Genomic DNA, 24,885 nt, shown 5'->3' on the forward strand with positions numbered 1-24,885 from the left:
CTAGGTGCACATACGGTAATGCAGTGAGGAAGGTGATGTTCAAATCCCTTGTTGCGGTTTTGCTTGACATAGAACGCACACCCTTCAAAAGTTTCAACTTGCATAAGGTTCTTGAGTGGATGGACGTACTTAGTGAGTTGCAATCCATGAGGTTTGATGTTGGGTTCATTCTTGAGTGGCTCAAAACCACTGCTACCTCATGCATCATTCGTGATGGTGAGATGAAGTTGGTCAATTTGGGGCAAATTTAGAGGGGGCAGAGAGGTTCCTTCTCATATGATCCGTTGCCTTTAAAACTAGTTGCCCATTAACAAAAGTTCTAGCCTTCATGACCTTGTTGTAGGCATTGGTCATCTGTTGTTGGTATTGCTAGATACGGCTAAAGGCCAAATTTCTTGCTTCCTCTAAGGTTTCAAGGTCGGAGACCTTACATTCTGCATAGGTGGCTGCATTCATCTCAATTTCTTGACCATGAACTACCCTAGGAGTAGGAATTAATAGCTCAACCGGTGATATAGCCTCGGTGCCATACGCATGGGAAAAGGGCGAAAAACCAGTAGCAGTTTTTGCTGAACTTTGGTAGGCCCATAAGGTTTCCAACAAATGTTCACTCCATCCTCCCTCATATTTGTGGACCATCTTGCTAAGAATTCTCAACAATACTCAATTAGTCGCTTCTGCTTGGCCATTGCCTTGGGGATAGTAAGGAGTAGACTTTCTATGCTTAATGTGGCGATGGTCAAGCAGTTTACGGACATCTTTGTTGACAAAGGGAGTGCCATTATCGCGGACAATCTTATGGGGAATGCCAAATCTACAAATTATGTGCTCACAGATGAAATTTGCAACTACTAGACTGGTAGCTTCCTTTAACGGGATTGCCTCAACCCATTTTGTGAAATACTCCATAGCCACTAATATCCAAATATAGCCATTGGACGGTGGATTGATTGGGCCTATCAAGTCTAGCCCCCAAGTGTGAAATGGCCATGGTGTTGTCATGTTTTGGAGACTAGTGGGGTGAGTATGGATCATGCTTCTATGGACTTGACAAGTGCCACAAGTCTTCACATGCTTGGTCGTGTTTTGCTTCATGGTTGGCCAAAAATACCCAAGGTTAAGCAGCTGCTGGAGAAGTCGTTTGTTGCCTTAATGATCCCCACATTCACCCGCTTGAACCTCTTGCATGACAGATTGTGCTTCAGGGGTCCCCAAGCATCTTAAGGGCTCCCCATTAAACCCTTTTCGGAAGAGGATACCTCCTTCCACAAAGTAGTAAGTCGCCATCCTTTTTAAACGATATGCCTCATCCCGATTGTTGGGTAAAATGCCTTCTATGAGGTATTCAAGAAATGAGATTCGCCAATCGTTAGAGGTGAACATAGCATATGACTCTTCATGGCTGGGGATGTGTTGGCATTTCTCACACTGACTTTGGATGTTAGCAGCCTGTCTGTCCATGTCTGGCCAATAATACCCTGACTGTTGGAGGCGCCTATAGAGGCTTACAATACCATTGGAACCGCACGATTTCTCATGGACTTCTCTTAGTCGTTTGCCAGACTCACTTAGGCCTAAGCACCTTGCCAAGACTCCTCCCGGAAATTTTCTGTATAACTCTCCTGCTACCAAAGTGTAATCTTTGAAACATTTTAGTTGCTCTTTGCTTGATGGAGACAATAGCGCCTCTTTGACAGGTGACCGCCAATCTGCTTGGTCTAGTGGCTGATCGAAAAACTCCTCCTTCAACACCTGTATGGTTGGAACAGGTTTCTTTATGATTGTAACTTCAGTAGCGATGCCTTCAAAACTAATCCTAGCTCCCAAAATGGCTAATGCATCAGCAAAATGGTTGTCAGACCTTTGAGTGTGTTGGATATCGAAGTCTTCAAAGGAATCTTCCAACATTTCGGCCATTGCTCTATATGGTGCCAACGACGGCTCTTTGAGTGCAAACTCTCCCTTAGTTTGACAAACAACTAGGTTCGAATCTCCAATCACCCTAAGGTGTTTGATTCCCATTTCACGTGCTGCTGCCAAGCCTGTGAGGTATGCTTCATACTCAGCCATGTTGTTGGTACAAAGGAAGTCAAGTTTAAAGGACATAGCTACTACTTCCCCTGTTTCTTTGATTAGGACTATTCCAGCTTCTCCTTCAGTAGCAGTGGAGGACCCATCAAACCTAAGAATCCACTTGGCTCTGGCTACTTCAACAATTGACACTTCCGGTAGATCTCCAGGGACTCCATCAAAAACATCCTAGCTTTCTTCTCCTGGGAACCATGCTAGTAAGCTTGCCCTTTTACAGCTGTAGGGATGATAAGGATGATCTCGAATTCGGACAACTGTAAGAGCCATTGTGCTAGCCTTCCGGAAAGAACGAGGCGTCGCAAGAGTGAGCGTATAGGATGAGATTTTGTCATGAGGTAAACCGTATAAGCCAAAAAGTAATGTCGCAATCGTTGTGCATCATATATGAGAGAGAGACAAGCCTTTTCAGCTCTTGAATATCGAGTCTCAGCATCCTTCAACATCCGACTAACATAGTAAATTGGTTGATCAGCCCCCTTTTTGATCTTCTTGGGCTATTAATGCCCCTACTGCCTCACTGTTGGTAGCCAAATAGAGCTTAAGGGGCTTTCCTGATGTGGGCACACATACGGTTGGTAGCTTGGTCATAAGATATTGCAATTGGGAGAAAGCTTGTTGGCATTTCTGACTCTAATGGTAAGGCCTTCCCTTCTTTAGTAAGGGGGTGAAGGTAGCGGTGAGGGCGACTAGATCAGGAATGAACCTCCGGATGTATGAAAGCTTACCGAGTAAGCTTTTAAGCTCCTTGACTGTAGTAGGGGGCTTCATGTTATGCTTATGATGAACATATGGCAGTTATAAACACTAGCAGTTTTAAATCTTTTAAAGTGATTACAAAACCTAATATTTCATTTAATTTTTTTTATAGTTCTATTTTTGGCTTATTTCCAACACTATATAATAAAAATGTGATTGTGTTAATATAATTGACAAAGAAATATTTTAACTTTGAATATAAAATTGTAACTTTTTATTAGTTATTAATAATTTAGCTATATTGTTTTCACATAATTTCATAATCTATGTCAAGAAAAAAAAACACTAGTCATTGGTAGCATAAGTGATGGGGAACGTAAGTGGTAGCCCACTTTGAAGACCTATAAGAGGCAAAAAGTTGGTTCTAATGCTCAAGCCTTAATTTGGGATGTTTTGGACGCTCTCGTGGGACCTTGCTTAGTCTTATTTTATTGTTTAGTTGCTGCTGGATTGGTTTTAATTAAGTTCTATTAGAATAAGGGCAATTTGGTAATATTTAGAAATCTGGAAAGGGTTGTCCTTGGTTTGTACCAAAGGCCCATGAGTCTTATTTTATGTTTATGTATTATTAAGTGTTTTATTTAATTATTATTAGTATTCTATTCATTCTAGGAATAAGTTATTTAGAGTCCAAGTCCTACTAGGAAAAGGATAACTATAGCCTCCATATAAAGGCTCTTTTTGTAGTCATGTTATTGGAGAATATTGTGATTGATTAATAAAATTCAGCAGCTTATTTTAAGCTTTTTTTGTGTGATGCAAACTTCTCCGAGGTGTGATGCCAAGGAACCCTAGGTGTGATTGCCTAGTGTTTTATTTATGTTATTTTCTGTTTATCCCCTGTTTCAGCCCCAAAACAACCATCATCATTCATTCTTTTCTAACCTAAACTCTTAAACATCAACCCTTATTCAAGAATTCATCAAAAAACCTAGTATAGTGTTGAACTTCTTAACGGTCTTGCATCAAATTGGTATTAGAGCTTAAATCAGCACCGTGACAACTAGAAGTGGTTAACCTTATAGAGGAAACATGTCTGATTAGTAGAGGTAGGTCTTATTGTATTCCATGGCTGACAAAGTTGATGCTTTAGAAGTGACAATTGGAAAGTTGCAAGTTGCTGTCTTTCACAATAGTGAAATTATAGCCCACAAGTCTATTGTGTCAAGCAGTGGTGTCAAGGATAAGGAGAAGCCCTCAAAGGAGAAATCTGGATAGCAAGGAGAAGATCTTACCTCATCTTCTCATGTTAAAGATGAAGGTAGGACTGCCTTTGAAAGGCCTCACCCTGCACTTTGGGAATTGGCACAAGAGCTGATGGAACAAAATTATTACGAGGGACGTGAGTATTGTGATGAGGCTGGAGATATAACAAAGAAAATTCGTGTAGAAGTACCAAATGTTGAAGGAAGAATTGATCCCCAAGTATTTTTAGACTAGCTTGCTTCTTTAGAAAGATATTTTGACTGGTATGACATGTCCGACGAGAGGAATGTCAGATTTGCTGTTATGAAACTTATTGGACAAGCTTAGATTTGGTGGACAGGAGTAGAGTATGATCACCGAGGCGCTAGGCAGCCTCACATTGTTAAGTGGGATGACACAAAGTACACATTAATACAAAAGTACTTGCCTTGCAATTATGATGATGAACTCTTCAAACAAATAACTACTTTTAGACAAGGGAATATGTTAATAGTTAGCTTGCTTCTTTAGAAAGATATTTTGACTGGTATGACATGTCCGACGAGAGGAATGTTAGATTTGCTGTTATGAAACTTATTGGACAAGCTTAGATTTGGTGGACAGGAGTAGAGTATGATCACCGAGGCGCTAGGCAGCCTCAAATTGTTAAGTGGGATGACACAAAGCACACACTAAAAAAGAAGTACTTGCCTTGCAATTATGAGGATGAACTCTTCAAACAAATAACTACTCTTAGATAAGGGAATATGTTAATAGTTGAATACATGAATAAATTTGAGGAGCTGAAAATTCAGTGTAGAGGAGTTGAAGATCCACAACAGACTTTGGCCCAATTTAAGTTAGGGTTAAGGGCTGACATTCATAGCTAAATGATTACCCAGCGAACTTACACAGTTGATGAGGCATTCCAATTGGCGCTAAAGATTGAGAAGCACTTAAAGCAGCCCTTTACTAGACGATTTCCTTCCCAAGCCGGGGAGACACCTTTAAGGAAAATTGACCTTAGGGCACCTACTATGCAGCCCAACTACAAAGTGAATGCTGCTATTGGTGATTAGAGGAAAGAAGGTAAGGATCACTGTTTAAGTGTGGGGAAAAGGGACACATGGACCCAAAGAAGAATTGGAAGATGGAGAGGGTAATGACTTGGGCAACGAAATTGGACCCTTAAATGTTGATGATTTTGAAGAAGTGGAAGAAGATACATTGCTTCTTTTGGTTGTTAGGAATATCCTTGCTGCACCCAAGTAAGAGTAGGATTAGAAGCGTACTTCAATATTTCAGACCATAGTACGTTGTGGGATTGAAGCTCGGATGCTTATTATTAATGGTGGCAATGGCATGAATGTTGTTTCTAAGGCTACTATGGAGAGGTTGAAGCTACCAACGAAACCACATCCAAAATCATACAAGGTAGCATGGATAAATAGCACCTCTATTCTAGTAATTGAATAATGCTTGGTTTCTATTTCGCGTGCACAATATAATGATTCTATTTGGTGTGATATTATTCCTATGACTGTAATGCATATTTTATTGGGTCGCCCTTGGCTTTATGATTGAGATGTGTACCATAATGGAAAGAAAAATACGTATCAATTCATGTTCAACAATGAGATAATTGTGTTAAAGCCTATGATTGCAAAGCAAATGAAACAAAGACGAGAGATCAAGACTAAGGATGTTGCTGAAACTCAGAAAAGACTTGGTATTATTGCTAAAGCTCAAAGCACACATCTATGTGTTCTAACCAAGAAGAATTTTGAAAGAGAAAGCAGGAAGAGTGGAGTTGTATTTGCTGGCCAAAGAAACGAGCAATCTAGCCCTTACAACACCTCAAGAAACACTTCCAGAAGTGTCTAAGTTGCTATCAAAATTTTTAGATGTTGCTCCAAATGAATTGCCTAACGATTTGCCACCAATGCATAACATTCAACATGGCATTGGCCTCGTACTTGGGTCACAACTGCCAATCTTCTTGCATATTGTATGAATCCATCGGAACACAAAGAGCTTAAAAGGCAAGTTAATGAGTTGTTGTCAAAGGGTTTTATTCATGAGAGCCTTAGCCCATGTGTTGTTCCAACCTTACTTACACCTAAGAAAGATGGTAGTTGGCACATGTGTGTTGATAGTCGTGCAATTAACAAGATTACTATCAGATATTGATTTCCCATACCTTGACTTGATGAGATGTTAGATGTGATGGGAGGTTCTACTATTTTTTCAAAGATGGATCTTAGGAGTGGTTACCACTAAGTCATAATAAGGCCTGGAGATTAGTGGAAGACAACCTTTAAAATAAAGGATGGTCTCTATAAATGGATGGTTATATGCCATTTAGCATTTCCAATGCACCAGTACCTTTATGAGGCTTATGACACAAGTGTTCTAACCCTTTATTGGCAAGTTTCTGGTTGTTTATTTTGATGATATACTTGTATATAGCAAAACCATAGAAGAGCACACCACATATTTGCAACAAATAATGAGGATTCTTCCACAAGAAAAATTCTATCTTAACATAAAAAATTGTTCTTTCATGACATCTCATGTGGTATTTTTGGGCTTTGTTGTCTCATCTAAAGGTGTGGAATCTGATACTAAAAAGGTTGAAGCTATTTTGGAATGGCCTAAACCTGCTAATTTACTTGAAGCTCGTAGCTTCCATGGTTTGACGACTTTCTATAAAAGGTTTATTCGACATTTCAGCACAATTATGGCTCCTATAACAGATTGTTTAAAGAGGTGACAGTTTTCTAGGATAGGGGCAGCAAACAAAGCTTTTAAGGAAGTAAAGAAATTAATGATAGAAGCACCTGTTCTTCGCCTACTAGACTTCTCTCACGACTGATGCTTTAAATGTGGGGATTGGAGGTGTTCTAAGCCATGAGGGACATCTGGTTGCATAATTTAGCAAGAAGTTAAACAATGCTAAACTGAAATATTCAACATATGACAAGGAGTTCTATGCTGTCATGCAAGCTCTTCGTTATTGGCACAATTATCTCATTTACAAGGAATTTGTTTTATTTTCAGAACATGAATCTTTAAAATATATCAACTCTCAAAAGAAACTGAATTATCGACACGGAAAGTGGGATTCTTTTTTGTAAGAATATACTTTTGTTCTCAGGCACAAAGTTGGAGTTGAGAATAGAGCCACAGATGTCTTGAGGCGAGTAGTTTATATACTTACTTCTTTGGCCGTATAGGTGAACGGCTTTGATCAATTCATTAAAGACTACTCTTCGTGTAAGGATTTTAGCATCATATATTCTGAATTATTGAATGGGCAGCGAGCACGATACCCAGATTTTTCTATTCATGATGGTTACCTCTTTAAGGGAACTTGCTTATGCATGCCCAACACTTCTCTTAAAGAACAAGTGGTATAAGAATTGCATGCTGGAGGGGTAACAGGCCATTTGGGCGTGATAAGACAATTGCCATGGTTGAAGATCGTTTATTTTTGGCCTAGTTTAAAGAAAGGTGTTGCAAAGGTTATGTCTCATTGTCGCATTTGTCAATTAGCCTAGGGGAGACAGAAGAACACCAGTCTTTCCACACCATTACCGGTACCTCATATTCCTCGAGAGGATCTTAGCATGGATTTTGTCCTTAGACTTCCAAGAACTTTTAGGGGTCATGATGCTATATTTGTGGTGGTTGATAGGTTCTCAAAAATGGTGCATTCTATTCCTTGTTCAAAGACATCAGATGTTGTCCATATCGCTACACTTTTCCTAAAGGAAGTTATGTTTGCTTTCATGGGTTGCCTTAAACTATTGTTTCTAATCGAGATGTCAAGTTAGTGAGCTATTTTTGGAAGACTTTGTGGAGGATGCTAAATACAAGGCTTAAGTTTTCTTCTGCTTTCCATCCCTAAATTGATGGCCAAACAGAAGTTATGAATCGAAGCTTGGTGGGGGGTCATGTTGCTAATTGGGACCAACTACTTCCTATTGCAGAATTTGCTTATAATAGCTCTATTAACAGATCTATTGGTCGTAGTCCTTTTGAGGTTGTTACTGGGCTGCAACCTAGAAAGCCCATTAATTTGATTGATTTACCTCCAAGTGCAAGATCAAGTGCTGAAGCTGAATCATTTGCTAGTCATATAAGGGAGATTCATGATAATGTGAAAAGAAAGATTGCACTTAGTAACGAGCGATACAAAGCTCACGCTGATGTTCGACGACACTTTGTTGATTTTGAAGAAGGAGATATGGTTATGGTTCGTATACGACCTGAGCAATTTCCTAAGGGTACTTACAAAAAGCTCCATTCCAAGTATGCGGGCCTATACAAGATTGTGAAGAAAATAAGCTCTAATGCTTATGTCCTTGAATTGCCATCAAATATGGGTATTAGTAACGTGTTTAACGTTGAAGATTTGACAATGTACCTAGGACATTATGATCATGAAGATGAGGACCAAGCTATTGTTCGATTGCCTCTAGCCCCTTACACAAAGGAAGACATAGATGATGTTCTTGATGATCAAATTGTGTTGACAAGAGGAGGTGGGTATCAAAAGTATTTGGTTAAATAAAGAATCATCCTCTTTCTTTCAGAGTGTACTTGAATTACTACTGAAGAATTTCAACATATCAACTCTGACCTTTATGAGAGCTATCATTCTTTTTTCTCACCGGTGTCAAGAATTTCCAAGTTAGGGAGAGATGATGGGGAACATAAGTGGCAGCCCACTTTGAAGACCTATAAGAGGCAAAAAGCTAGTTCTAATGCTGAAGCCTTAATTTGGGATGTTTCGGATGATGGGACATTCTCGTGGGACCTTACTTAGTTTTATTTTATTGTTTAGTTGTTGTTGGATTAGTTTTAATTAAGTTCTATAAGAATAAGAGCAATTTGGTAATTTCTAGAAATCTGGAAAGGGCTATCTTTGGCCGTACCAAAGGCCCATGAGTCTTATTTTATGTTTACGTATTATTAAGTCTTTTATTTAATTATCTATATATATATATAAAGAGACAAAATCTTTGAAAACCCTAAAGCAATCTCCTCTATCCGTCTCCACTAAGAGAGAAAACCCTAAACTTCAATTTCTTTGGTACGCTTGTTATTGCTTTTGTTTTGTGTCTGGTGGAGATGATCTTGCGGTTGTCTGTTCTTCTAGGCCCCATGAGATTTTACATGACTTTTATTGGTGATGGAGTAGTACTTTATAATATATAGTATAACTACAAGTATTCTGGTAAGTTTGCTAACTTTTTGTGTGGTTCAAAGATGCTATATTCTATATTATTTTAGATTATATAACCTTAAGCTTTACCTTATGGAGACGTATGTTAGGTTGTCTCATATCAGAAGTAGCTTATTGCATTTGTTGTACAAGTTTTCAATTCCTTTTGTGTGGATATTTTTTCACAGCTGTGGAATAAGGTATATGCACTATATGTTATCTTATGTTTTCTCTTATGGTATCATGCTTCTTTGTTTATTAATTAAAGATTATGTTGGAAGCCTATATTATTTGCACCTTCAAAGTGTTTGACAATGTTTGAACCAAATTTTTCATCAATTAGGAAGAATTAGATAAAAAAAACTTAGAAAAGCTTTCCATCCTTACTAAAATTGTCTCGCAATAATGACTTTTTGTTTTTGTTTTGTTTTTATAATTTGTAGGTTCTGAATCTTTTGATTTTAAATTTTATTGTCTTTTGAAAGTTTGACCATCTAAATTTTTGGGTTCAATTTTTTGCAATATTTGAAACAATTTAGCAAATTTCAACTGTTATAACTATGGATTATTCTCTTGAAAGTAACCTATCTTTCTCTTATATTTTCTCTATTTGGTAGTCATATATATAAATATATATATATATATATATATATATTTTTTCCTTTCGGACATTTTAACATTAGAATTTTTTAGTTATTTTTTTTCAATATCTAAATTTGTTAGCTAGATTTTTTGCAACCCATTGCATGTTCAAGCAATGGCTTATTCATCAAATTGTAACTCAAAAAAATAGGAGCAATTCACGCAATAGTATAGTTTCTGATGATGCCGAAAAATCGTCAGTGAGCTACACGGCACTCACATGCTCGAAACAATGCCTGCACAACACAAAAAGAGAAGACCTCGCGGAGAGCACCGGTGTGGTGCTGGCCAAATACCCTCCGAAGGTCAAGTTAGAACTTCTCACAACTCTAAAGTGTCAGAGAGGGTAAATTATGCGTACCTTAGCTAGTGAGGATGTTGGGGCTTTTATAGTAGTAGAGGATTGACCTCTTTTTCTTGCTGTAGAAGTCTTTTCCTTATAGGAGTCTTTATGAGCGTATTTTGCGGAATCCTTTCCTTGTAGGAGTTTAACACTGAGCGTGATGTGCAAGGTATTTTCTTATATACCCATGCGTGGAAGCCAAGTCAAGGTTATGTCGGGACCGTCAGAGATTCATATATCCCCTTTAGCTTGCTGTCTTCAGCTTATTGCCTTCAGCTTACTGCCTTCAGCTTACTGCCTTCAACTTACTGCCTTCAGCTTACTCTCTTCAGTTTACTCTCTTCAGCTTACTGCCTTCAGTTTACTGCCTTCAGCTTACTGCTTTCAGCTTACTCTCTTTAGCTTACTGCCTTCAGCTTACTCTCTTCAGCCTCGTTAAGGTCGTCAGCTTTGCCTACTCCCTCATCGGGGTCGTCAGCCTTGTTAAGGTCGTCAGTTTTGCCTACCCCCTCATCGGGGTCGTCAGCCTCGTTAGGGTCGTCAGCTTCGTCTACTCCCTTGTTAGGGTCGTCAGCTTCGTCAGGGTCGTCAGCTTCGCTTACCCTCTCGTCGGGGTCATCAGCTTCGCCTACTCCCTCGTCGAGGTCGTCAGTCTCGTCAGGGTCGTCAGCTTCGCCTACCCCCTCATCGGGGTCGTCAGCTTCGCCAACTCCCTCGTCGAGGTCGTCAGCTTTGCCTACTCCCTCATCGGGGTCGTCAGCCTCGTTAGGGTCGTCAGCTTCGTTTACTCTCTTGTTAGGGTCGTCAGCTTCGTCAGGGTCGTCAGCTTCGCTTACCCCCTCGTCGGGGTCGTCAGCCTCGTCGGGGTCGTCAGTTTCGCTTACCCCCTCGTCGGGGTCGTCAGCTTCGCCTACTCCCTCGTCGAGGTCGTCAGCCTCGTCAGGGTTGTCAGCTTCGCCTACCCCCTCCTCGGGGTCGTCAGCTTCCCATTTATGACAAGTGAGGTTGACGGGTCTATTTTGAACGTCGCTTCATGATACTATATTCATGAATATTCACATTCACAATTTTACCCTTATCAGTTTCATAATCAATTTAAAATTTTATAAAATTATTTTAGTCTATTATAAATAGGTAAGATCCCGTACGTTGCACGGGTTTCCGACTAGTTATTAGTTTTCTATTCATTCTAAGAATAAGCTATTTAGAGTCCAAGTCTTATTAGGAAAAGGATAACTATAGCCTTTATATAAAGGCTCTTTTGTTTTTATCTTATTGGAGAATATTGTGATTGATTAATAAAATTCAGCAGCTTATTTTAAGTTTTTTTTGTATGATGCAAACTTCTTTGAGGTGTGATGCCAAAGAACTCTAGGTGTGATACTTAGGAAGACCTAGGTGTGACATATTTATGTTATTTTTTGTTTATCCCCTGTTTCAGCCCCAAAACAGCCATCATCATTTATTCTTTTCTAACCTAAACTCTTAAACATCAACCCTTATTCAAGAAACCTAGTATAATGCTGAACTTTTGTCCTGCATCAATACAGAGCAATGACATTCATGTATTTGTACTTTGTTAAGAAAGACATCGTTTTCATAATCCCTTAGATTCATTTTATTTTCTAGCCTTTAGGTTCCAAAGTTTGTATTGGTAGAAAATTATAGTCTATTAACTCATTAGCTATGGTAGATTATGGAGTGTGTCTATATGACTGACCGCCAAACCATTACTAGGTTTCTCTTTGCCTCCAATAAGAACTAATGCATTTTTACATAACCATACGAACCTAACAATGAAGGAGTTGCATTCACATTGAGACCACTAATAAAGACTTTGATCCAGAAATGAACAAAACCTTGGGGTCTTTTCCTAGTCAAGGATTCTTTGTTAAGATATTGTGTTTTGCCGATAATGGATTGACCATTCACCAACAAGAAAACTAACACTCATAAGTGATGAAAAATATATTAGAGACAAGCAGTAGTTTCAGATTTCTAGGAGATGATTGTAAATTTGTAATAATCATTGGATATGCTCACATTGAGAGATAATAGTAGAGTAAATTTATGTGTATATATATATATATATATATATATATATATGGAATCTGCTCTAGAATAAATTTATGGATGAATAATCTTTACAGGAGAAATGCTATTTAATTGTAGTGCATATATATATTATCACATTAATGCTAATTTTTTGTGCTATTCATAATAATTTATAGATTTTTTTTTTTTTTTTTGAAGAGAATAATTTATAGATTTCTAATCTTTATATAGTGGAGAAATGCTATTTAATTATAATGCATATGTATTATCACATCAATGCAAAATTTTTATGCATAACATAAATTAGTTATTAGTAATATCTAAAAACTGAAGCGTAAATTAATACCCTACTCATGTCATCAACATATAATTTTTTGTCCATTTCAGTCTCTTTGGTTCATTCAGTTCATAGACTTAAAACTATAAAAAATTGAATTTATTAGTTTTGTATGTATTCAAGTTGTTATAACAATCTTCTTTTTGGCCTTACCCAATGGTTGGTTTAATTGTTCTTAAGACTTCATAATGTCTATAACATCCTAAATTCAAAATATCTTTTGCCCCCACCTTAAAGCCATCTCCCAAGGATTCCTTCCTATAATAACTTAGTGTGTATGAAACAAAGATTGCATACACCCAAAAAATTAATAAGATACTCAAAGAAGCTTAGATACCATTAGTTTGTATTTAAAAATAAATAAATCCCCATTTAGGTTATTCGTTATTTGTATTTACTTAACATCAATGTGCTCTGTTTAGGTTTATTAAAATGGTAATAGATAAGAAATTTTTTGATAATATTTGATAATTATTTAGGCGAGCAGTCTGCACCATACCAGTGCAGGGAAACAAGAAAGTAGATGGCAATAAAAGCATAGATGGCATTCTTTAAATACAAGAGAACAATATGGGGTGGGGGGGAGGGGGGGTGTGGGGGACAAATGCATAGGATAACAGGGATTGCATGTGGATCATGAGGGATCTTCTGGAAGAGAAGCTGCAGGACAGGATCGATTGTGAGAGATTCCCAGCAGATAACAAGGTCAGTACCACCAAGGGAGGACCACAATTCCCTCTATCCATGAATATGACTCAGGTAATTGAAACAGTGAAGGGAAATCCCTGTAAGAGATGCATTCGATTTGAGTACACTTGCAGTTGTCATTGCCATTGCCAGTTACATTGTAATGGTCTAGCCATAGCCACTTGCTCAGCCCCGTGTTTGGCGCGTGTTATAAGATTTGCAGTTCAAGCATTTCTGAGCCACAACATGGAACTGTACCTTCGATTTTTTACCACAGTCATTGCAAAGGATCCAAACCTGCAGAACAGTATTTCCATCAGATTCTCATAAATAGTAATTGCCATTGATAGTGTTCAGGTGTTCCTCTTCAACCAGAGGATTGAATGAAAAATGTGCGAAACTGTATGGCAGGTTTCCTCACACTGGCCCTTCCTAAACTAAGAACATGAGGTTGAACCAGGGTTTCCACAAAGATATTAAACCGCTAGAATGGCATAGAAAATTGTATAGAGCTCTGGTTTAAATGTGATTACTTCTGAACAATGTGAATGGTGAAAAAGAGATAAAGATATCAAACCCCAATTAGTTGATAAACAAAGGACTCAAAAGTGATGTCGATTCATTGAGATTAATGCTTAGTTGAGTTGATTAAAATCAACATGAGAGAGGGAGAGAGAGGACTGACCATTTTATTTTGGTAAGGTTCCGGCATAGGTGTAGCTGCAATTTCCATGTCAATTTTCTCCCATACCTTGGACATATCACAAACAGACTTCGAGCAAAGAGGGCAAGCAAACCTGTTCAATGAAGAACACAATATGGAGATGATCAGTAAGATTGTATAGCAAAAGGGTTATAGTTAAAAAAAAAAAAAAAAAAAAAAAAAAAAAGAAAAAAAAAAAAGAAAAAAAAGAAAAAGAAAAAGTGCCAGCACTCACTGAAGATGATCCCGCATTTCCTTCAAGCAGTATTTGTGAATAGTGTGACCACATGGCAGAACAGTCACATCATTTCTTGACTCGAATAAATACTGCAGATCAACATATTATCACGCTTGCAATTCAGCTTTGATCATGCAGAATAAATATTACATCAACTAGAAAATGAGAGGAAGCTAGCGTGTATTACCTCAAAGCAAACAGGGCAGTCATGATGCATAGCTCCTTCTACACATGGGTGGCTGTTCTTCAACATAATTGAGTAGCAACAACCTTCATCATAATCAAATATATGATAAGCACAATTAGATAACATAACGCATGGAATAATAACACATAAGCTCCCAGCTAGGATTTTAGGTAATAAGAATAATAAGACAAGAGTAGCTTACCACACTTGGAGCAGTGGAAGAAGTTCTCACGCCCTCCGATTCTGTCACAAAATATAAAAATATAGGTTATGACCAGAAAAGAAATTCAAGCATGATGAAATAGATGGCAAATATTAAAGGAGGATTACGTGCTGGCTGGTGGGGACTTTAGGGGGGCAGTATCTCCTAAAAGTTTGGAGATGCAATGGTGATAAGCAATCCCTTGATTACAGGGTTAGCATTTCCACTTTCTGGGGCTCTTCGCACCCACATACATATTTAGGGAAGGGCTATGCCAACACACCATATCTTTTTTTTTTTTTTTTTTCATCATCTTTTAGATTCTTGGTCTCATTCTTTTAACTCTACTGAATCACTCACTATGATCAGCTGTAATTCTTCCCTAAATATGCTCTAAGGCCTAACCAGATTGAGACATGACCAAGCATACCTGCAAATTCCACAGCCATTGCAATGATACTGCTTCTTGGATGTCTGCAACATATGAAAAACAAGACAAGTAATTAAATCAATTCCTTAATATGAATTACTAATGTAAAAGATATCATGAGTGTTGACAACAGGGCTGAAATAAGACCAAGTAACAAGGACAAAATCCATGTCTACACAATTGTCATTAACTTTCATTAATGGGTACTTATGTTTCAGTACACCATCTGTGACACCAAGTTGATGCACAGAATCAGCACGGAATCGACAACCATGCTGAGGTCCTTGTTACTTACTTTTTTTTTTTTTGGGAGAGGAGGTTGAAGGAAAAGATTGATTACATACATCATCATCAAACAACTTGCAAGTCTCGCAGAAGTATTTCCCCATACAGACACCACAATTAATACATACTTGCTGAACCTGTAGTAGCAGCAACCAACACAATGAGCAACTTGAGTTAGATAGAAGTAGTTACTTCTAAGAGATCAACCAAAAAAAAAAAAAAAATCTTTAAAAGAAAATAAATCCTTTAAATTGAGTAGACTACTTTGTTTTTGTTCTTCAACTATGATCATCTCCTAGTTAAAAGTACAAACTATGGGTACACAAATTGACTAGCAAGCCACTTTTATGAATATTAAATTCATAGAGTTCTGTGATATTGCATTCCCTTTTTTATAAGTGGTTATGAAGGACTGATGGAAAACAATAATACAAAGTAATCTCTGCTCACCTCTTGTTCGGTGCCACATAGTGAACATATCACCTGAAAATATTTAACAAGGAATACTTTGTCAGTGTCAAAGAGGTACTAAAACCATGAAGAATGCATAGAAAAGCCAGAAAAACAAAAGCTAGTAACTTGTGAATGATTTCTACCTGTTTGACTTGATGGCGTGGAATGTCATGTCTATGCTTTTGATCAACATTAATGCTATTCTGTACAACAACAGAAAAGTTAAAATCCATTGATACTTAAAAAATCACAAAATATTCATAAAAAACACACAAAAAAAAAAAAAAAAAAAAAAAAAAAAACACAAAAAATTATTTGAGGATGACCAATTAACTCACCTTTGCCTCATTATGACAATGACGACAATCAAATATCTCATTGCAACAAGGAGCTCTAATGCGGCACCTTCGCCGATAATGTGAACATCTGCAATAAATGTTGCCAAGTATTAAATATCAAGAAAATAGAAAAGATAATTTAGATAAAAATAAATAAAAATAGAAAAGATAAGGAGATGCAAATCCAAACAAGCAGCTAAACGAGCAAGACTTTACCCATATTGCATAAGTCCTTTCTCAAATACTTCAGCAGTTTTTGTAGAATCTGCTGATTCTTCTGCAATCTTGCAATCCTGATTTGACTGTTCAGAGTAGACAGCTTCCAATTCCTTCCCTTTGAAGGCTATATGTTGTATGTCTTGAAGCGCAAATTGTTGAGACTCAGAATGATTAATTGCCATAGCCAGTTCCCCCATTGGATACTTTGGATAGAATTATAAATTATCTAGAATCTGGCAATAAGCCTAGAGCACCTGCATAAAGGAAAAAGTTAGGAATCATTCTAAAACTTTGAAAGACAGTCTCAGTCACCCGACCATGCCAGGCAAACACCGCATGCTACTGTTGATTTCTTCTACACAGCTGCAGACCAATGGAAATCAGCAACAACATAATCCAAGTAAGGTTGAAGTGCTCCAATCAGCAATACTCCAAGACAAGGATTCATCAAAACAAGTAGATCTATAAGAGTCCCATATAACGGAACTCCAGAGCCTCCATCTGTGTATACTTTATAGAAACGAATAGCTTGGCATGATCACTTCTTGATTGGAACCAAATCCACTATACTGGATACGACCAATAGATGCCCCAACCTAAGGTAAAAGCAATACATCACACAATCAAATGCGCTCCAGAAAGCAAAAAAGAAATTGAAGGGTAAGTGAGATTGAAGAAAAGTGTCATTTTGAGTGTCCGACAAGGACAAGCCTACCTCAATTGGCATATCTGAACCAAGTCTCCATTGAGAACTGTACTTACCACAATCTTAAAACCTTATGTCAAAGGACTTGAGAGGCTTCTCCCCAGTCACAATTCAGTTCATCTGTGTCTTAAAAAATCCTCTCATTATCTAATTAATTGAGTCTTGAACCACAACAATTGTAATAGGTTTTAGGTCTGATTGCCAGAAGATATCAGTATCCTCCAAGACTGAGGCTCCTCAATCCTCATATCCAAGAAGATACAATCCTTACCCAGATTTGTGGAGCATCATCTCTCTCTACTGACATGGATTGTAAATTGATAGGTTTCAATAACAGTTTAAGATTTAGAAAGGGGACAGAGAGGCCTAATGCTATTTTGGTAAGGGTGGAGCAATGAAACTAAGGACCACAAAAAGAGGTGATGCAGTTAATTACCCATTTCCCAGGTATGTTTACACTTTATAGTGGCCCACTCTAGAGTTTATGACAGTGTGAAGAGTTCCTATTGAATAGCAGAGATGGTGAAACCTAACAAATGCTGTTTGTTTGTCCGGCATAATTTTTCTTTTTGGAGGGTTCACAAAGACGGAGAAGATTTTTTTTTTTTTTTTTTTAATGCAAGTCTACTCTAGTCTAATGTGAAACTCTCTCTTAAAGATTTAATCCCCGCTAAACCCCACACTCCACAAGTACTTATACGTGGTAAACACTTATACTTGGTAAGAGAAGAAGATGGAAAGACCGAGCACAGACCACGGGGCATAAAAGAAGTGGCTTTTTATTAGCTGGCTTCTATTTAGACAGTCAACACAAGATAGCTTACTAGAGATAGAATAGTTGTTTATGCTATTCCACTCAATTTACTTTTTCACTGCCATTAGCATGAACGGCTGTAGTAGTCGTTAGCCTACAAAATGCACCAAGTATGTCACTTACAATCCAAAATGCCTCAAACGTTTATAAAGAATTTGTAAATATTACAAGATATATTGAGCAAATGTTACAGAAACGCTGAGTTATTGAGTAGTGGTGTTTTCTTTTTCCGGTACATAATTTTTTGTCCATAAAGACACTACCAAAACAAAAATGTATATTTTTTCCGGTACCTAATTTTGTGTCCATAAAGACACTACCAAAACAAAAAGCTTTTTCACCCCCAGCTTCCTAAGTCAGTAAGTTACTTCATGAATTCACTTTCGTTCTATTTATATTTGCAGTAACTCTTTGTGTCCATAAAGCTACTTCCAAATAAAAAAAGCCACTTTACCCCGACTTCCAAAGTTATTTTTTCCACTACTTGATGTCATGTTTGTTCTGATCATATTTGTAGTTTACTTCCTTCCCCCATTTCTTCCTCCTCCTCTTAATTAGAGGTTCAAAATATTGAGACATATTAGCAAGAAAAAGAAAAAAAACACACAATTAGGGTGTGCTTCTAAATTCCCTATGCCATTAAATCAATCTTTGTTAATTAAATCTTTATAAAGGTTCACTCTTTGTTAATTAAATCAATCCTAATAATACCCCCATTGAATGATGAGTAGTTGTTTCCAAACACAACACTCTCATAATGCAATGTAATTATTTCATAACACCTTCAAGGAAGACCATTTCAGCTGCGGTGTTGGTTTCTCCATTAATAAAGAATTCAATACACCGAAAGCAGACATAATTTCGACTACTATATCTGCTTAATAATATTTAATTTAACAAAATCAAAGTCAAATGAAAGGCTGGTGCCTCCTTTACCAACAAAGAGTTTTTCCTAGAAAGATTACTGGAGCAATATCAACCCTACTAAGGAACTGCTTTATTGACTTCCAACCAGAATGCACATAATCGAAGAAGTTCCTAATATGCTCGCAAAACTACAAATGATATTTGCCACATAAAATATAAACTGCAAACAACAGCGTCGATAATGATATCACGCAACTACAAACCAAAAAAAAAAAAAACTACTGAAACAGGAAATCACCACACGCGTCAAACACATGATATAACTCGCGTTCCCGCGTAGATTTAAATATCATACAACATGTAAACATAAACTAAACATTCAAAAATGTAACAGTATATAATTAACACAGAAAATGCACCAAGACAATCATATCACCACACTAATTGAAATTAAACAACCATAATCTAGCAGAAAAAAACTTTGAATGGAGCATAAATCAGCCGTAATCTAGCAGAAAAAACTTTGAATGGAGCATAAATCAGCAATAACCGGAAAAATTAAGATACAGATTGAATGCGAAATTCTCAGTTAATTCAACCAAAAATAACATCCACAGCAATCCACGCATTGCAATTCAATTTCATACACAATCATAGCTCAACCAAAATTCACTTTCACACACGCAGGCACAGAAGCAAAGAATGACACTCTAAATTATCCAATTTCATCAATTTGACCCTAGTGTACTGTTTGGCCACTGAGAAACCTAGCGTTAAAGGGAAAAAGGAATCCAGAGCTTTGAAACCTTATATTCTCCGTGTAATCGTTCCAGAGAAAAAGAAACTTTAAATTTCGTTAACTAGGCAACTAGACCAGAAAATGTAAGATTTCAAATCAGTTTCTCTCTCCTCAGCTGAATTTTCTCAGAAACCAAACAAAATCTAACGAACACAAAAATAAAAACAAAATCAATAATTTCATTACCTAAAAAAGAACTAATTTATAAAAATAAAAAATAGAGCCACTCAAAACACGATCAATTGAAAGGAAATAGTATAAAATTATACGAATTAACAACAGAATGACGAACTTTCAATCCGCGGAGAGAGACGTCTCCGTCGCCAATTCGAACACTTTGAGATTGATCCAACTCAGTTTTCGTAGCTCCGACTCGCCTTTGCGGTGACTCGCTGACGTTTTGAGTTTGCAAATTAGAGAGACAGAGAGAGAAACAGAGTTCGAAAAATAAGATAAGAGAGAGAAACAAACTTTGATAAAGAGAATTCGAAAGCGCGTTGTATTTATAGCTCTGAACAATTCTCTTCCTTCCAGAGCTTTCTAATAATTTTCGAAATTACTCTTATACCCTCGTCTAAAAATATCTTCTACTTTCAAATTGATAGTGTGTGGAACATTGCTGCTCACAGCCGTCAGATCTAATTTTGTTTAATCAAACGGCTGAAATAGAGGATTGCTTGTTTTGTAGTTATTCTTTTTTGAATAGTCGGTCGTCTTGATCTGAAGTTGAGCCTACACAGATGTGATTACCGCCTTTTTTAAAGAAAGCTTGAGTTTTTTTTTCTAAGTAGAAACGAATTCGAAGCTGACGCGTGTTACTAAATTCGGTTTACGTTACTGGAATTTGACACGTGTCAATAGGCCCAACAGTCGGTGGGCTGAAGTTACGGAAAATGACGTGGAAGGATTATCATGATATTAATGTAATCCTCTCTTGGGTATGATCTGTCAATTTTCTATTCGTGCAACGAATTAATTATATACTGTATTTCAATTTGTACTTATCCACTAGACGTGATCACAATGATTACATTGATTTTTGGCCAAAGAAAAAAAGTCAAAAACTATATTATCTTCTTTGGTGCGGCTTGAGTTTAGTGGGTAGGGCCATTGGACTATTAGGATATGGACACGTATATGTATCACAATGTATTTATTGGCACTGACTATTAGACATAAGCTCTACTCTTTTTTTATTTTTTATTTTTTTATTTATAATAGAGTAACCGAATTTTTCCTATTTTTTAGTTACCAAAGGTCCAAAGATAACCTCATATCATCTTTTTTTATTTTAATTATGATAAGAATTTTTATTTAATTTTTTTTATAATTAAAAATAATTGTATTAAGAAGAAATTGAGGAAACGAGTGTAGACCCATCCCTGTCATATAGGAAGATTCAATCAAGAAGATTAAAGATGATTATGAGTTTACTCCAATTATGATAGGAATTGAGTTTTTATCATCCGTTCAATGATGATTGTTATTACTTATTATTATTAAATTAAGATAATTTTTTGTTTTTAGTATAGAAAAGATTTCAATTTAAATTTCTTAATCAACAATAAAAAAAAAATTAAGTCTTTAATTCATTTTACATGACAGTTTGAATTGATTGGAACCAACATACAGGAATTAATTGGAACCAATACAGAGCAAAGATGAGAGGCCTAAGTGTAACATTATATTTTTCAGCAAAAATATAACAAAAGAAAAGTAGCATCCTTCATGAATCATGTTGTATGGGGCTTTAATTACAATGAACTACGTGGCGCATGAAGAGCATTATTCGTGATGTATGGGGCTTTACAATTAATTACGTGACGCATGAGCATAAGTCGTAATGGAATTTGGATCTGTCACCAAAAAGAGGGATAAGCGGGAAAAGAAAAGGAAGATGCAATATATTAGAAGGGTATAGTTATCACTTGGAAAAAAAGGGTTATTACAAGTTTTGATCAATCTTGTGACGTAGAAGTCTGAGGTGTTATATATGAGAAACTTCTCAAATTTATTTATTTATTTTTATTAATTTTTTTTTTAGGGAGAGAAACTTCTCAAATTCATATATCATTCAATACAAATTAATGCGATGAAAACTGATAAGGATAAAATTGTAAATATACCCATTTATGGGATGGACGCAGGGTGACGTTCCAATCAAACTCGACAGTTTGTTTTGTGCCCACTGACAAATAACAGTAGGGAGTCTACGACTTTAAGCTGACGAGGTTAGTTGGTGAAGACGAAAAGCTGACGACACTAAACTGAAGGGGATACATAAGATTAACGGTTCTGGTATAATCTTGGCTTGGCCTCCACGTATGCACGTATAAGGAAACATCTTGTGCCCTACAGCAAGTGTTAGTCTCCTACAAGGAAATGATTTTGCAAAATACGCTTATAAGGACTCCTTAAGGAAAAGACTTCCAAACCAATGTAGAGAGGTCAACCTTCTATTACTATAAAAGCCCTAAGACCCTCACTAACCACTATATGCATGATTTACCCACTCTGGCACTCTAGAGTTGTGAGAAATTCTAACTTAACTTTCGGAGGGTACTTGGTCGGCACCACATCGGTGCTCTCTGTGAGGTCTTCTCTTTTTGTGTTGTGTAGGTGTTATTTCAAGCACGTGAGGACCACGTAACTTACTGTTGATTTTTCGGCATCATCAGTTGGCGCTGTCTGTGGGAACATTGCGATTTGTAAGCCATATTATCACTTCCCGGACGAAGAGTTGCATGGTACTTACTCGCTCAATGGCAACCACCAATAACGTTTAGGGAGACGAACCGCTACCCACTGCCCTAGAAAGTAGGGATGGCAATGGGGTGGGGCGGGGCCGAAGGATGGGGTCTTCGTCCCCGCCCCACATGGTTTTGTCTTACCCCATCCCCGCCCCTCCCCGCATGACGGGGAATACTTTCTCACCCCATCCTCGCCCCTTGGGGCCTCACGAAGCCCCGCCCCACCCCATAAAACTCTACTTTTTGTTAATTTGTCTTACAACTAGTACAATTTTTTTAATGAAACCTATTTCATTAATAAAAATATACTTGAAATTACAACTAAATTTATCTCATCAAATCAAATCAATTTTTAGAAAAAAATTGAATAATATATCCAAGTGTTTAAAAGACAATCATTAAAAATAAATAAATAAATAAAAATCTCATAGTATAACACAATAAAATAAAGGTAGAGAATCACATTTGGTAGAATAAAATATGTTAATATTAATATGTTTGTTTAAATAGTAGGGTTTTAGGATATGAAAATTTTACAATTATAACTTTTAGTAACACGGGGTGGGGCGGGGACGGAGAGGGGCGGGGTGGGGTGGGTCTAAAAAGCCTAAACCCATCCCTGCACCGCCCCGTGGTGCGGGGCTAAAATTTTGCCCCATCCCCGCCCTACCGCCTTTGCGGGGCGGGGAAAACCCGCGTGGGGCGAAACGGAGAGGGGCGAGTTATGCGGGGCGGGGAAAAACTGCCATCCCTACTAGAGAGGCAGGTCCAATCCCTCACAGCAACAATGGAATGTCTCACCAAACAGAATCAGGACCTTGAAGAACAGCTACGGCAGAAGAACGTCGTTATAGGTACCCAAGAGGAAGACTAAGAAGGTACCAGTGCTAAGAGGAGAGACCGAAAGGGGTCGGAAGGTAGTAATGCCCTAAGTAGACCGGAGCGATGAGACATGAGCCGTCCTTCCATCACAGACACAGCTTCTCCTCACATTGTCGCAGAGATGTAAATGATGAAGGAACGGATGGACCTTATGATGAATGCCCTCAAAGGATGGGTGTCCAGCGACCTCGACGATCTGATCCACCAAACCGATTCGCCTTTCACCATATCCATCAACTCCTTCCCCCTATCGCAGAAGTTTTGCATGCCATAGATAGAAAGTTACGACGAAACCAAGGACCCTCTTGATCACCTAGAGACTTTCAAAACCTTGATGCACCTTTAAGGAGTAGCAGATGAGATCATATGTAGGGCCTTCCCTACAACGCTAAAGGGTCCTGCGAGAATTTGGTTCAGCCGGCTGACGCCTAACTCCATCAGTACTTTTAAGGAGCTAAGTGCCCAGTTCACTTTGCACTTTATTGGGGGGCCTAGGTATAAAAAGTCTACTGTGTGCTTGATGAGTATCAGACAACGAGAGGACGAGACGTTGAGATCTTACATAGCCTGTTTTAACAAGGAAGTGCTCTCGATCGATGAAGCTGACGACAAAATACTTGTAGCAGCCTTCACAAACGAGTTGTGGAAATGTAAGTTTCTGTTTTCTTTATACAAGAACGACCTGAAAACCATGTCGGATGTACTTTACTGGGCCACCAAGTACATAAATGTCGAAGATGCGCTGCTGGCTTGAGAGGAAAAGCCTAAGAAGAGAGAGAGGCAGGAAGACACGCGACAGGACAGAGGTCGAAAGATGGCAAGAACTGGAGAGCGAAGGGATGACAGGTGCTCTAAGCCCTCTGCAGGGAGGTTCACAAGCTTCACCCTGCTGACTGCCCCAATTGACCAAGTACTAATGCAAATCAAAGACGAAGGAGCCTCAACCTTCCCCGGAAAGCTAAAGGGAGATCCCAACAAATAGTCTAGAGACAGATACTGCCGTTTCCATCGTGATCATGGTCATGACACGGCCGATTGCTACGACTTAAAACAACAGATCGAAGCCCTTATCAGGCAAGGGAAGTTACAGAAGTTCGTCAGCAAAGAGAGAACAGATCTGCTTCCTTAAGAGCAAGCCCCCCAACGGGACAACGAGTATCCCAAACCACCCTTAGGAGACATAAGGATGATTGTGAGAGGCACGACGACCATCGGTTCGTCCAAGAAGGCTCGAAAGACTTATCTCAGAATGGTCCAGAACGTTCAGCTAATAGGTGCCATCCCGAAGATGCCATGGGTCGATAACCCAATTATTGGTTTCTTGGAAGAAGATGCTCGACATCTTCATCACCCGCATGACGACGCGCTGGTCGTTGGCATCCGAGTAGGAGATTATAACACATACCGGGTTTTAGTTGACAATGGAAGTTCCGCAGAAATTCTCTACTACCCAGCGTTCCAACAGATGCAGATCGACAGAGAATGTCTAGTTCCAACCAACGCTCCACTCGTTGGGTTTGGAGGAACAAAAGTGTACCCCCTTAGCGTAGTCACATTGCCCATAACAATTGAGGATTATCCTCAGCAAATCACTAGGGATGTTACATTCCTTGTTGTCAATTGCTCCTCCGCTTACAATGCCATCATAGGACGACCAACCCTAAACTCATGGAAGGCCATAACTTT

General features: G+C 38.0%; 1 protein-coding gene across 5 annotated transcripts; it reads right to left on the reverse strand.

Annotated features, from left to right (window-relative positions):
* Positions 1-13,078: 13,078 nt before the first annotated feature.
* LOC115972216 (probable E3 ubiquitin-protein ligase RZFP34) lies at positions 13,079-20,082 on the reverse strand. 5 transcript variants are annotated; one of them, XM_031092424.1, is made up of 12 exons: positions 19,860-20,046; positions 16,379-17,995; positions 16,163-16,250; positions 15,968-16,027; positions 15,822-15,854; positions 15,431-15,508; positions 15,087-15,130; positions 14,657-14,697; positions 14,455-14,537; positions 14,265-14,356; positions 14,012-14,123; positions 13,079-13,623 (listed from the first exon to the last, which is right to left on the reverse strand). In XM_031092424.1, the coding sequence occupies exons 2-12, from the start codon at positions 16,576-16,578 to the stop codon at positions 13,513-13,515; spliced, it is 942 nt and encodes a 313-aa protein (XP_030948284.1). In that variant the 5' UTR covers positions 16,579-17,995; positions 19,860-20,046; the 3' UTR covers positions 13,079-13,512. The 5 variants fall into 5 exon arrangements, with proteins under 5 accessions (XP_030948284.1, XP_030948288.1, XP_030948287.1 ...); XM_031092428.1 differs by having other exon boundaries at positions 13,125-13,623; positions 16,379-16,635; positions 19,860-20,082; XM_031092427.1 differs by having other exon boundaries at positions 13,125-13,623; positions 16,379-16,977.
* Between the last annotated feature and the right edge of the window lie 4,803 nt (positions 20,083-24,885).

The sequence above is a fragment of the Quercus lobata genome, chromosome 12 (genome assembly GCF_001633185.2).
Source record: "Quercus lobata isolate SW786 chromosome 12, ValleyOak3.0 Primary Assembly, whole genome shotgun sequence".
NCBI lineage: Eukaryota > Viridiplantae > Streptophyta > Magnoliopsida > Fagales > Fagaceae > Quercus > Quercus lobata.